At 39.5% G+C, this 12770-nt stretch overlaps 1 protein-coding gene across 6 annotated transcripts in view; it reads left to right on the top strand.

Moving 5' to 3' along the window:
- Positions 1-12770, top strand: part of FAM169B (Protein) — a 42705-nt gene that overhangs the window by 20433 nt on the left and 9502 nt on the right. For 5 of the 6 annotated variants that reach the window (XM_023933860.2, XM_023933859.2, XM_086849755.1 and 2 more), the window contains 4 exons: positions 772-857; positions 2289-2463; positions 8283-8465; positions 10837-10965. In XM_023933860.2, coding sequence (XP_023789628.2) covers positions 772-857; positions 2289-2463; positions 8283-8465; positions 10837-10965 — 573 coding nt within the window. The remainder of the gene's footprint in view (positions 1-771; positions 858-2288; positions 2464-8282; positions 8466-10836; positions 10966-12770) is intronic. The other variant, XM_086849758.1, reaches the window with a different exon arrangement.

Genomic DNA, 12770 nt, shown 5'->3' on the forward strand with positions numbered 1-12770 from the left:
AGGAGTAGGGTTTAAATACTTGTTCCTGCAAATGTGAAAAATTGAGGAAGGCTGGGAAGAAGTGGGGTGCAAGTTTTGCATCACACCTACATGAGGACTTGACTTGCGTGGGTTGCTGATACACTTTTGCTTCAGGGCAAAGTGTACCTTATTATGTGTGTCTATGTCTGTCTTTTGTTGATAGAAACCTTTCTGTGTGCATTTAAACCTCTGAGAATATCTGGCCATGCATCGATTTAGGAGTTTGTACTCAAAAGGTACCCATAGATAGAAATTTAATCATAGAGAGAGCTGAAAAGCTGTTTGATAAAGCAGATACGAGAATTTTTGTGTTTGACTTGCATGAGTGCAAATATGTGCACTCAGATATATTCAAATATGTGTGTGTGGGCTGGAGAAAGTTTGAAAGAAACTTGAAAACTGTAACCTTTATCCAGGTAGCTCCTCTGTCCCAAATGCCACTCAAACCTAATGTGCTACAGAACTTACTATTAAGCAGGAAGTGCTTTATTCATATGGAGCACAGGCTTTTACACCAAAGTCACATCAGCTCCTGAGAAAAATTACCTTCCCTTGATGCCTCATGCAGTACTGAAAATTGGATATCAAGGGACGCGGAGGTGAAATTGAAATTCACTTGTTGTTCTGGTGTCACAGCAGAACAGACTGGAGTCAGCTGGAGGGAGAAGTAGATCTGAGGTTGCCTGTGGAAAAATTCAGCATGCACTTTGTATTTGTGGGTAACGTGTTCCCATGTTTTTGTTTTTGTAGTTTTGGCAATTTATTTGAGCCAGCGTTGGTGGCCTGTGGAAGATGTTGTGAAGACAGCTGATCCTGCTAGAGATGGGCTTGTTTTGGTGAGGATGCTAATTTGATTAGTTGACTTTAGCCTGAAGCTTCACAGCCAGAACAGTCATAGAGAATTGTCTCTGGTCTCCTACAGCTCCTGCTCTGAACCTGTGGGATCTGGGCTCTGAGGCTCACCAAGTGCTTCATGTCTCCTGGACAAAGTGACATGCACATTAGACCTCTCTAAACAATTCTGTGCATGCAGTTTATGATTCATCTGTGGGATTTATTTTCTTTTGGATTTTAGTTTACCCTCACTGCCTACTAAAGGAATAATCATAAACTGAATTACTACATTAGCAATAATTTCTCACATTAACTGTCTGGTGGGAGGTGTTACTACCCTTTGGAACAATGACTTATCTAGCTAGTTAGGATTTTTTTTTTCCTTGGATAATATTTATATTGTGTTCATTTGTTTTCAGCTAAAATATGAGATGCCTGCTGATTATGAGCTTTGTGTTGCCATGAGGTTATTAAGTCAGTTTTGTTTCCTACTCAACCCTCAGTGTCTTTGGTCCTTAATGATTCTATTCCTTTATCATCTTTTCCTGTCACACATAGAGTTTAATTATTTGCAGAATTAAGTAGGGTTTTTATGGGTAACTGAACTGGAGGGATTTTGAGATAACAAACAATCCTTGCAAAATAGAACTTGGAGCAGGAACACAGGCCTTGAAGCTTTCAAGCATCTCTTTATCAACAGAGAATGAAAATAATGTCTGAAAATAGAAATCTTACCCCCTTTAGCTCATTGTGAAAAGGTAAATTGCTGTTATTTGTGGAAGCTCTCATTTCTTTTTCAGCATTTGTGTGAAGCTTGTTGGCATCAGTTTTTACCTTGATGGTCAATATAATCTTGTTCTTTTATATTCCTCCATCTCCCTCTCCTGTCAGTTGTCTCCTATATAGTATAATTGTTTATGTAACACCTAGATTATAGCTGGTTAGGACAGACTATTCTCTGTTTTGTATAGTGTCTATCTCAGTAAGGTCTTGGCCCACTAAATTCTTCAATGCTGTGGCAACACAGGTAATGGGGAGAGGTGAGCAGGCCCACAGAGTGAATCCAATCTTTCACTTTTGAGTAGGATTAGATTACCTTGATCCTGGTTCCAAATCTCTGACTAGTTCACTGTGACAGCAATCAAGATACTTCTGCTGCTTTAGAATTCCTCTCTCTGACAACAAGAGATATGTCAAGCTTTATAAATAGTTACTAAATTATTCTGTGCCCACTGGATAGAGGGCGAAACACTAGGAAAAACTGTTTTTGTTATTCTAGCTGAACCAACTCAGGAGGCATTTTCCCCAAATTAAGTGTACATGGTTCCTGACCTCTTCCTTCCCAGCCTCTTTTGATTTTGAAACCTTTCATGAGATGCAAAATACTATTCTCTGCCTCATTTTTCTTTGGTCTGTTTTTGTTTTTCTCTAAGGTCCAGACATTTGGAGAGAGGATTGTCCTCTTTGTTCTGAACTGCATTATTTTTGGAATGCTGGAAGGGAGTTCAGCTAATGATGCATTCTTTCTACCTCACTCTGCCACCGAGCGTGCCAAGATACTCTGGAGAAGCGGCGAGGCTGCTGCCTTTTACTCGGTCAAGATGAAAGGTAAGGTCATTTTAGAGACACAATTCCACTGTTCCTAATAGCTAGAAATGTAATCCTTTTGTTTATCTATAAGTATAAATAATCCTGGCTCTCATTTACATTTTTATATGAAATCTCCCTCAGAATTAATCTAGGGAACAAACCTTCCTGGAATTTGGAAGCCATCCATGTTACTTTCATTTAAACATGATAGTTCCAAACCCTATTCTGATCTGAGGTACTGGCTTACTCCAATAAAATGTGTTTTAATGCAGCCAAGTAGGAGATTGTACATCTAGGAACAAAGAATGTAGGGCCTATGCACAGGATAGGAGGACTGCATCCTGGAAAGAATGATACCTGAAAAAGGAGTGCAGTTCCCAGTTGGAAAATTTATTGGGAGTTGGTGGTGGCAAGAAGAGGATCCTTGGATGTGTTGTGTAGAGGAAGGTGTGTGCACTAGATCAGTCCTGGAATGCTTTGTGCAGTTGTACTCCCAGTTTAAAGGATGATGATGATGATGAATTGATTTCATCATTAATCGATTAAGTGGCATAGAAAAGAAACAAAATGTGTTTTAATTCTTTAGGGATACTTGATTAGCTTTAGTAAAGATCTTTTATTAAACACAAAGTCTGTATTAATGCAAATAATTGCTGTTAACTAGTCTGGAGTGGAAGAGGCTTAATTGGAATAATTCCAGGTATGCAGTTGAGTCTGTGCCCCATGCAGGAGCTGGTTCCTAGTCTGTTTTTAAGATTCATGGGAATCATCTTCACAGAGAAAGTGGGATCTTTGGAAGTAAAATACTGTCCAAGTCAGGACTCAGTAGCCATCCATCCAGAATGGGAGAAAAGAAGCAGCTGGAGAGATCTGTTGTTTTGGATTCAAGAGGACACTCTGAAGGTGCCTTCTCTGCTGCAGTCCCAAAGGCCAGCAACAATAAGATGTTCTTCTCTTTGGGATGGAAAAATCCTGATACACACAGAGGTGTAGCTTGTACAGACCATCAGTGAGGAATCAGGACTCAGCCTATGATCAAGGAGCCTTATCTGTATCTTTGATTATGTTGATGAACTGGTTTGTAATGGCAAACACAAGTACATTTTCCTTTAAGTCTGTAAATATTCCTGAGCAAAGCTTTTGGAAAGAAACACTTGTAGGGGCTGTAGTGATTCATGCTTCAGTAAAATAAATGTGCACAGTAGTCTGTTATGGGTGGAGTATTAGCCAAGTTGAAACTGTTTCTGAGTAAGTTGAGAGTCACAGTTTGGTTTTAAACCAGGTCCACATAAAATACAAATCCTTCAAGTCCAGCTTTGTCAGCATCAGCCTTTTCTTGCCAGATTTTTTTTTCTCTGGGCAGCTATATTTGTTAGTTTTTGGCCTGTGTCACAAATTACTGCAGTCTTTTGCCAAAGCCTTTTCGGGAAGCTTGAAACTGATTGTTTTTGCTGCTTTTTGCTATTTGATGTACGCATTTAGAAAATAATTCCTCTTTCAGAAGTTCTGTGATCTCAATTTCATACCAGCCATGCTGTGGCTGATTCTATTCTCTCTACTTTTTAGAAGAGCCCTGGATTTATTAGGCCCAAAACAGACTAAGATAAATATCTTCACTTAGAAGCTGTATTTCACATGGTTGTTTTACATATTTTCATTATTTATTTTTCTAAATATTAATGTTAGGTCTTTTTCCTTTTGCTGTCCTGGTCAGAACATTTAGTAGAGGAAGCTTTAACTACAGGAGTTAATATTATGTTGGACCTCTTTTACAGCTTCTGGTCCTAGGAAAAAAAATTTCCTTTGTGCCCAGCATGTGATTCTGATTCCCTTTATTTCCATGCTCTGCAATTACCTGACCATTCTTTCCAGTTTGATTTTCTTCACTGAGTAATTGAGATTCTCATATTGATGTTGTATTCAACTGTACTTCTCATCTATGAATTTTCCATTATCTACAGCGTGACAAAAAGTATGCTTCAGTGGAGGCAGATAGGCCAGAAAAGGTCTGTGGAGCATGGCTCTTACAAACATAAGTCTTCTGGGTGAATCACAGAAGTGGTGACCAAGGAACAGAGAGTCTGTTCTATCTTTGCAAATTTAAGTGTCGTTATGAAAACTAAATTTTCAATGCACTTCAATGCTTCCAATTAACTATATTGGCAATATTGTAATTAATTTCCATTTTCCAGTTCCTAGGTGGCCTTCACAAAGTGAACTTGGTAATTTTGGTCCAGTTCCATGCTTCCATCCATCTTATGACCATCCTTAACTGGATCTCTTTTAATAGTCCAGCTAAGGAGGCACAGATGGTCTCGAGTACCTGCCTTGCTCAGAGATGCAGTAACTACTGCAAGTCAAGGTTTTGAGACAATTTGGCCACTTCTGGCACTGGCCACCTTGCACCTGCTGTGCAGATAAACAGAAATCTCATTCTTCAATGAGAAGAGCTATCACTTTTCTTGAGCATTAGACACCTTTATTAAAGCAAAATTTATTCATGACTACACAGATCATGAACTTGGCCTCTCTGGAATGTGCCTATTCCTGTCCAATGACAGGCATGCTGCATTTACCACTGGGTATACTAGAGATTGATGAGATGTACTAAGCCACTAATGAGGCTGATAAGACACTTTGTCACGTGCCAAGATAAATGTCTCCAATTTTATCTATGTCAGCAGCTTCCATGTCAGACAGCTGAGCAGTTAGACCTCACTAAATGGAGCTACTTAAAGGTACGATAGGAAATGATGGTTCCCTCTTCCTGTACCTTTCTCTGTGGGCAGCAGCCTGAAAATGAAATATTTTGCAGAAAGCCTTCATACAAATACTTGGGCTTTTGGATCTGTTTTATATTGTTTAAAGTATTTATTTCGTGCTCTGTGTGAAAAGCTCAGAAAGAATGTGTTCTGTGTAGTGATGTAGGATTAATTACCACGGTTACAGACACTTGTTTCTTGTGCAGTGAGAGCAATTCCCTGAAAGTTTTTCCTTTCTTATTTACTGAGGACTAGTAATTACTGAAAATGGACTTTACTACCTTCACATAAATGTAGAAGATTCATGATGCAAATAAATCAATAAGAAGTTGGAGGATGCAGTGAGCCAAGAGTGTCTCGGTGCTTTGGAGAACAAACCAGAACAAAATCCCTTTTTTATAGACTTTATTTTCCCCCCCTGTTATGTATTACCCTCTCTGTAGCACATATGAGCTGCCCAGCTGCAGACCAAGCTGTGGTATGAAAAACAAAAGAGTCAGACTGTCAAAGCTTGTCCCTTCCCTCCTGACAAATCTTAGTAGTAGAAGTGTGGAGTGATGTGAATCAAACCAGCCTTAACCCAGCCTTAACCAATATAGGTGTATCAGGAGTAAATGCATTGTTGGCTTCTTATTTATTCTTTAGAAATGCTCCACAAGTCACAGTTTGAGAGCACCTGACTGCAAAAACTCTTCAGCAGACATGGAGTAAGCAAAAATGCAACCCTGGCCTAATCTCTGCTTTTTTCCTACACCAGAGCCTTAGAGATGGTCTTTGGAAGTGGCTTCTTGAGCTCAAATTGATTTCACACTTTTCTTCATACAAGCCTTTGGAAATATCTTTTGATACTGTGGCCCAGGTGCTAGTCTGTAGAAACAGATCCTTAGAAAGGTAACAGGATTTTAGTTTTTCATCAATTATGTACATTTCTTTTAGAAAAAAAATAAATTTGGCATTGAAGTTCACCTGACAGACAATTAGCTGAAATCTTGTTGAATAATTGCTTTTGTCTCCCTCTGTTTGCTAGCAATAATATTTTTAATGTGCATTTCTGAGGCAGATTGAAGGTTCTGGCTGTAATGAAAATGAAATTACTACATACCAGTCCAGACATGAATTCATTTAATTTTATTGAAGCCAGAACCTTTGTTCTCCTTCTCACATACAAACTCACACAATGGGTTGACCTTGGGTTCTGCTCTACAGAAATATTCCCCACCCTTTACACAAGCGCTCAGGCTGCTCCAGGCCTGTCCAAACATGTGTGTGCCAAGCCAACTTGTTCAGCAGGGAAATAGTGTGCACAACCTTGTTTTGTTTGGGTCTGTTGGATGTGGGGACCAGATTGTTGTTTTTTTTCTGGTTTGTGGCTCTTTGGGAATGCTAATGGCTGTCTGCTTTCCTGCCCTTGTAATATCTGTTTGCCATTTTGCTGGCTCCTAAGTTGGTCATTTGGCACTCATGACATAACCAAGCAGATCAAAGGCTTTCCAAGAGCAGACTGCATGAATGCTTCCCTCTCCATCACCAATGCCCTTATTTTCCCTGTCTCCTCCCTCACCTCAAAACTTTGTCTGTGTGTTCCAACAGTGAAACAAACCTCTCAACCAAATGTGTGAGAGCCCAGTGGCCACCTCCAGGCCACCATTAGCTTACGGTAACCTTGTGCTATTTGATGGGAAACAGGGACAAAGTGGCCTTTGTTCCAAAGGTTGGTTTGTTTGTTTATTTTATTTTGAATGCCTGTGGGCTGTGACTCTCCTGATGTGTTTCCCAGGGACAAGGTGAAGAATGGCTTCATGGTTTCTTTATTTATGGTGCCTGTAGACATGACAAGTTCTTGTCATCTTCTCAACACAAAATTAGGAGCTCAGGCATAAATCACTCAGCTCCTGGGATTGCTGCACAGCATTCTCATCAGGGTATATAGGAGACAGACTATATGAGATAACAATAAACTTAAGAACACTTTCAACATGCAGGAATTCTTAAAGACTTCATGAGGAAAAGTTTGTCCCCTAGAATGGATGGTGCAATTCTGCTGGAATTTGACATCTCTGTTGGGTTGGCAGCTAACAATGGGACCAGGGATATACTCAATTTTTTGGCTCATAACAAAAAGAGTAACTACCCATCATGTGTTACAAGTATTGAAAGGTTATAAACACCACCACAACCCACCCTTTTCCAACAATGTTTGAAGTTCTGTTTTTATGGTATTTTGCACTGAATGGAAGTGCAGCAATTGGACCATAGGTTGGTTAGGGTGAACATCAAAATTTTGGATGCAGAATGTCTGTTCTTAATCAATTATCTCTTGATTCCAGTTTGAGTTTACCATTTGTGATTGCAAAATAAATCCCTTGGTTCTGTGATTTGGGTTTTTTTTTGACAATTTTCACTGAGAGCTAGTTTTAATAGTTTGGAGGCTTATGCTTGAATCTGTATTTTGTCCACATGTAGTGCATTATGTCAAGGCCCCGTGATTTCAGTTAACTGAGTTAATGTGTTTGTTAGTAAGGACTGTCCTGGAGTGAAACCCCGGGTTTAACACTGATAGTGGTAGTTCAAGTAATGGAATAGAACACCATAAATACTACATATTTATTACATATGTAATAAATCAGCACTCAGTAGAAATGGAGTAACTTAAAAGGAGCTCTTACCGTGCTTTCTTAAAGTGCACCATTCAGTTGTTTATATAAAGGAGTATACGGACATTACATTCAGAATATTTATATCTATTTGGTTTTAGACCATTTATATCTTTTCAATGAGCTTTCCTATATACATTACCTGTGCACCAAGATAGTGTGATTATGAAGAATCAGAGTCTGGAAAAGACTCTGGTGAGACCTGTCAGCCACATCTTAGGCAGGTCCTCTCCATTTCATGGCACCAAGTAATCTTCCAGGAAAGTGTTTTACTGCTTATGCAAATGCACTTCAGCTGGGAACATCCTCACAGCCTGTGGGAAGGTACAGGGCAGTGTGTGTGGCTGAAATCACACAGCAGTTAGTGCAGCAATACTGATTTTGTTTGCAAATGGATGTGTTTTTCCCTGTCTGTTTTCAGGGAGCCTGTGTGATGGTACAACCAGCCAGTGTTACCTGCTGCCAGTTTTGGACACTATATTCGTCCAGAGAAAGTACAGAAGAGGTGGCCTAGGGATGAAAATGTTGCATGATTTCTGTCAGTCTTTCCTGGCTGAGGATGCCTTGGGGATCAGCTGCCCTATTTCTGCTGCCATGTATCAAGGTAAATCCTTTGATGTGGACACGTTAGGTAAGGGTCATGTATAATGTATAATTTTCAATATGGTCTTGGTAAGATTGTCTTCACTGTGTAAGAGTTCAGTGCCCTTGTCTGAACTTAACTGTTGTTAGCCTGCAACTGGTTCCTTTTCCAGAGCCATCTGGAATTTCCTGTGGAAAGGTAGGCCAATATTTATGTAAGACAACAAAAAGCACAAAAACTCACAGTGCCTGTTTGACATTTTGTGTTCCTAGAACTGTTCTCTTGTAGAACTATGTCATTGCCCTAGACAGGGACTTACACATTTTATTTGACACCACAGGGAGAAGACTTGTAAGATCTTGTCAAGCCCACACTATGCACATAATGCTCTTGTAGATCTTGCATTTTTAAGAAATTACATTTAATAAGCCAAATATCCAGGCTCTACTCAGTCATCCAGTTATATCAGTACTTGTTTTGTATCAACTGTCTTTGAACATTTGACACTTTTAAAAGATCACAAAGTAGTCATATATCTTCTCTGTCTTCAGGTCAAAACTCTGGTTTTGCTAGTAAAATTCACAAAAAAAACAAACTGTGCTCACGTTATTTATGCAACTGTCCTCTTCAGAAAAGTACTTTTTTCTGGGATTGCTCTCTGTGTAATGCAGTCTTCAGAATAATTTTTTTTGAGATGTGTTGATTTACTTACAGCTTTCCAGTTATTTCCTAATAAATGTCAACAAAATTTTGGCCACATCTCTTCTTTCTCTTGGTTATGTCGTGTCCTTGAATGTATTCAAAAGCATCTGAGCAGGTACTGCTACTTCTAAATTCAGGGGGGAATAATATTGACAGCATTCCTTCTCCCAATAGTATCCATTTTTTCTTTGGCAGACCTTAGGGCTTTAGAAACTCTGGATGAGAAAGCTGCATTTCTTATGTGTTAACACTAGCAATATATTGGAAGACTGTGCTTTTGTCTCAATTAAGTTTAGAGAGAATATTGAATAAATTTGACTTGCATCATGTTTTAATTAGGTTTTCTTTTATAAAAATACCAATACTGTAAGTTAAATTTTGAGCGTATTGAAGTCACTGTCTGCTTTTAATTTCATTGGAACCACATTTTCATACTTTGACAAATGAATGCAACCTTTAAATCTCTGTACTGAAATCTCTGAGGCTGTGGACAGTTTATTTAACATGGACGTGGTATTTAAGCTGCTGTAGATGCCCAAAAGGGAGGAAAAAGCTTTGTAGCACATATCTGAGTTCTAGTATGTGTTAGTTTTAGGAGCTTTTATTGGAATGATTAATTTAGTCTGGATATCCTTGTATAAAATTAATGTCTGTGATGTGCTCATTACTGTAAGGCAAATGTTTACATACCAGAATTAGGGTTTTTGTTTTGACATCCCATTGTTAAACTCAACTGAATGTTGAAGATAAATTACCCATTCTGTAGAACGATGAACTACAGTGGACAGAGTATGACAGCGATTTTGTTGTTTACAGATCGCTATCTTAGTGCAGTTGATGCAAGTGATAGGATGGCAGTTTAGGGAAGTTAAAAAATCTCCTTTATGTTTAAATGCTTTGAACTGTTTGTTCTATAGCATGTGCCTTCTTTTGACACTGCACACATCCTAAGGATACCACTAAATAGAACATACATCAGTTTGGTAACATAAGCAGACCTAAATTCGATAGTTTATCCAAATTTTTGGATGGTCAGTGTGTACTGACAGTGATAAGAATCTGTGGCAATAAGGCTTTTAAAGGTGATTGTACATCTGTCACAGGTATCCTGTAATTTTTCTGTTGTTTCTTCCCATTTCTGTTTTTTCCACAGCCAAAGAAGTAAATGAACCTAGCAATGGGGCATAGGGTAACAACAGTGAAAAGGAGGGTGGTTTTGGCCCAAAACCAAACTGAGGCAGAGATTTTCTTTATAAACAGAGATTAAAGTAGCATTCTGTGAATGGTTAAAGCTGGAAGGTAGAGGAACACCTTTCCTTTCAGAGTAGTGAGGGTAAGAAACCCTACACTGCTGTAAGTCTGAAACTACTGAGTGTCTGGACATTGTTCTGTGCTGCCTTGCCAGAAGGTGCTCAGCAAATCACTTCAAGTCTTTTATTTCTGCACTCACAAGGAAATAAACTGGACTGAAGCAGACAGGACTCACTTGTGACTGTTTAGGCCATTCCACATAGGCTTTTACTAAAAGTCCCAGCTAAAACAAAGAGGAGGAAGATGAGAAGGGAGAAGAAAGCTTTCCAAAGGAAGTAATGAAAGAAGGTCTGAGAGAATTTCTTTGCATAGAACACGCTCCCTCTTCTGATGTACTTTTCACTCACTCATACTTTTACCCCTTGGTTTCTCCTTTCAGTATGCCAGAAATTCCTGCAAGCTCATCCTGAGGAGCAGAAGCGACTGTGGGAAGTGGAAGCACCAGGAGATTGGAGCCAACGAGTGAATATCTGGTTAAAAATTCAGATGGAGTCATCCCCTTCAGGAAGTGAGTTAAAACAAACAGTGTGAACTTGTCTGTGTTATAGTTCTATAAAGATAAGAAATGTAATCAAAGGTTAGGTAGTGATCATGGAGAGGTGATGTCTCTGTTGTTTGCACATGGAGAAACTACTGAGTGTGCAATCCAGTGCCCTCATCTTTTCACAGTAAACAGGACAATTCTTAGAAATTATGAGGTAATGAAATGGAACTGCAGAGCATCTGAGAGATCCTGAACAAAGCACAGCCTTGGCATAAAGTGGCTGTAAGTGCACTTAGAGCAGGGTAGAAGTTAGCCCAAAAAATCCCTGTTGCACAATATATTGTCTGGGTTATAGACAGGGGTTTGTTTCTCTGAAATTGTTACAAAGAAGAAATTTGTATGGCCAGTGGGCAGTGTGTTTAATTACCTTCAATTGCTGCCAATACCATTCTTGGATGGAAACACAAAGGTTTTCATTATGGGTTTTGGAAGATTCTAAATACTCTCCTACAGGGTAAGTCCTTTTTGCTGGGAGCATTTTCTGCCTGCTTCACAAAAGATAGCGACAGAGTAGGGAAGCCTTTTGACAGTTCATATGGGGATCTCATTGCTATAATCTGCTCAGCTGGTTGGAGGACCCAGACAGGCCCCTCTGCTGCATGCACACAAGCTGTGATAAGCACTGGGTTCCAAAAGAAGGGCACACATTGTCTCTGGACGTGCAGCAAGGAGTGCTCCAGAGCAAATTGCTCCCTTGCCTTCCCACATTCATCCTGCTCTGTTTTGGCTTGGGAACCTTGTGTTGAGACACCGCGTTTCATCTTGTCTGCAGCACCCACAGGAGAGTTCAGTCAGACTTTAGCCCTAGGCTGGGTTCCTCTGAAGCCATTATATCTGTGTTCCTCATGCTTTAAACCAGCAAAACCTGGTGTTGCTCTTTCCTTTAATCTTGCTAAGTGAAGTTTATTAATGGCAACTGAACAGAACTGTGATCAGATCAAAACTCAGCAGATCCTGGGGGAGAGGATGCTTTCTTTTTTCTTTCTTCTTTTTGCCATCTTCTAGAAAAGCAAACAGATGAATGACCCAAAGAATGTGGAAATATCATTCCACCAGAATTGCTGTCAGTAAAAAATACACATGAGGCTGGGGAACTGCCTTGACTGCAGCCTTCCACTGCCTAAAAGGGGACAGTAAGAAAGGTGGGGATAAAGATTTTAGCTGAACCTGGTGCAACAGGACAAAGGATAATGATTTTAAACTAAAAGAAGATAGATTTAGGCTAGATATAAGGAAAAAAAAAATCTAGTATAAGGACATTGAGGGCCTGGTACCAGCTGCCCAGAGAAGCTGTGGCAGCCCCATTCCTGGAAGTGTCCAAGGTCAGATTGGACAGGACTTGGAGCAGCTTGGTCCTGTAGGAGGTGTTGCTGCTTGTTGCTGGGGATTGGATTAGATGGCCTTTAAAGGTCTCTTCCAATCCAAACTATTCCATGATTCTATCTTTAGGGGTTCTCTGGGGATCAAGCGCTTCATTCCTACTTTCTCTGTTATGCAGAAAGCAAAACACAATGTAATTCAATATTGTCAGCTCCAATCAGGATCTATGGCAACAACTGTGAAAATAGACAAGTCTTATTCTGCTCTGATTTCTTAGATTCCTGTTGACATTTGCAATGCTGTGCAATGCTGTGTTTTGGAACAAAATTACCGAGAAGAAAAATTGAATATTTTGCTCATATTATGGGTTTTTTTCCCACACCAGTACTCAGGATTGAATACCATTAATGTTCTTGTAAGGGTTCTACAGTCATACATATTCCAAAACA

Source organism: Cyanistes caeruleus, chromosome 13 (genome assembly GCF_971803275.1).
Source record: "Cyanistes caeruleus chromosome 13, bCyaCae1.hap1.1, whole genome shotgun sequence".
NCBI lineage: Eukaryota > Metazoa > Chordata > Aves > Passeriformes > Paridae > Cyanistes > Cyanistes caeruleus.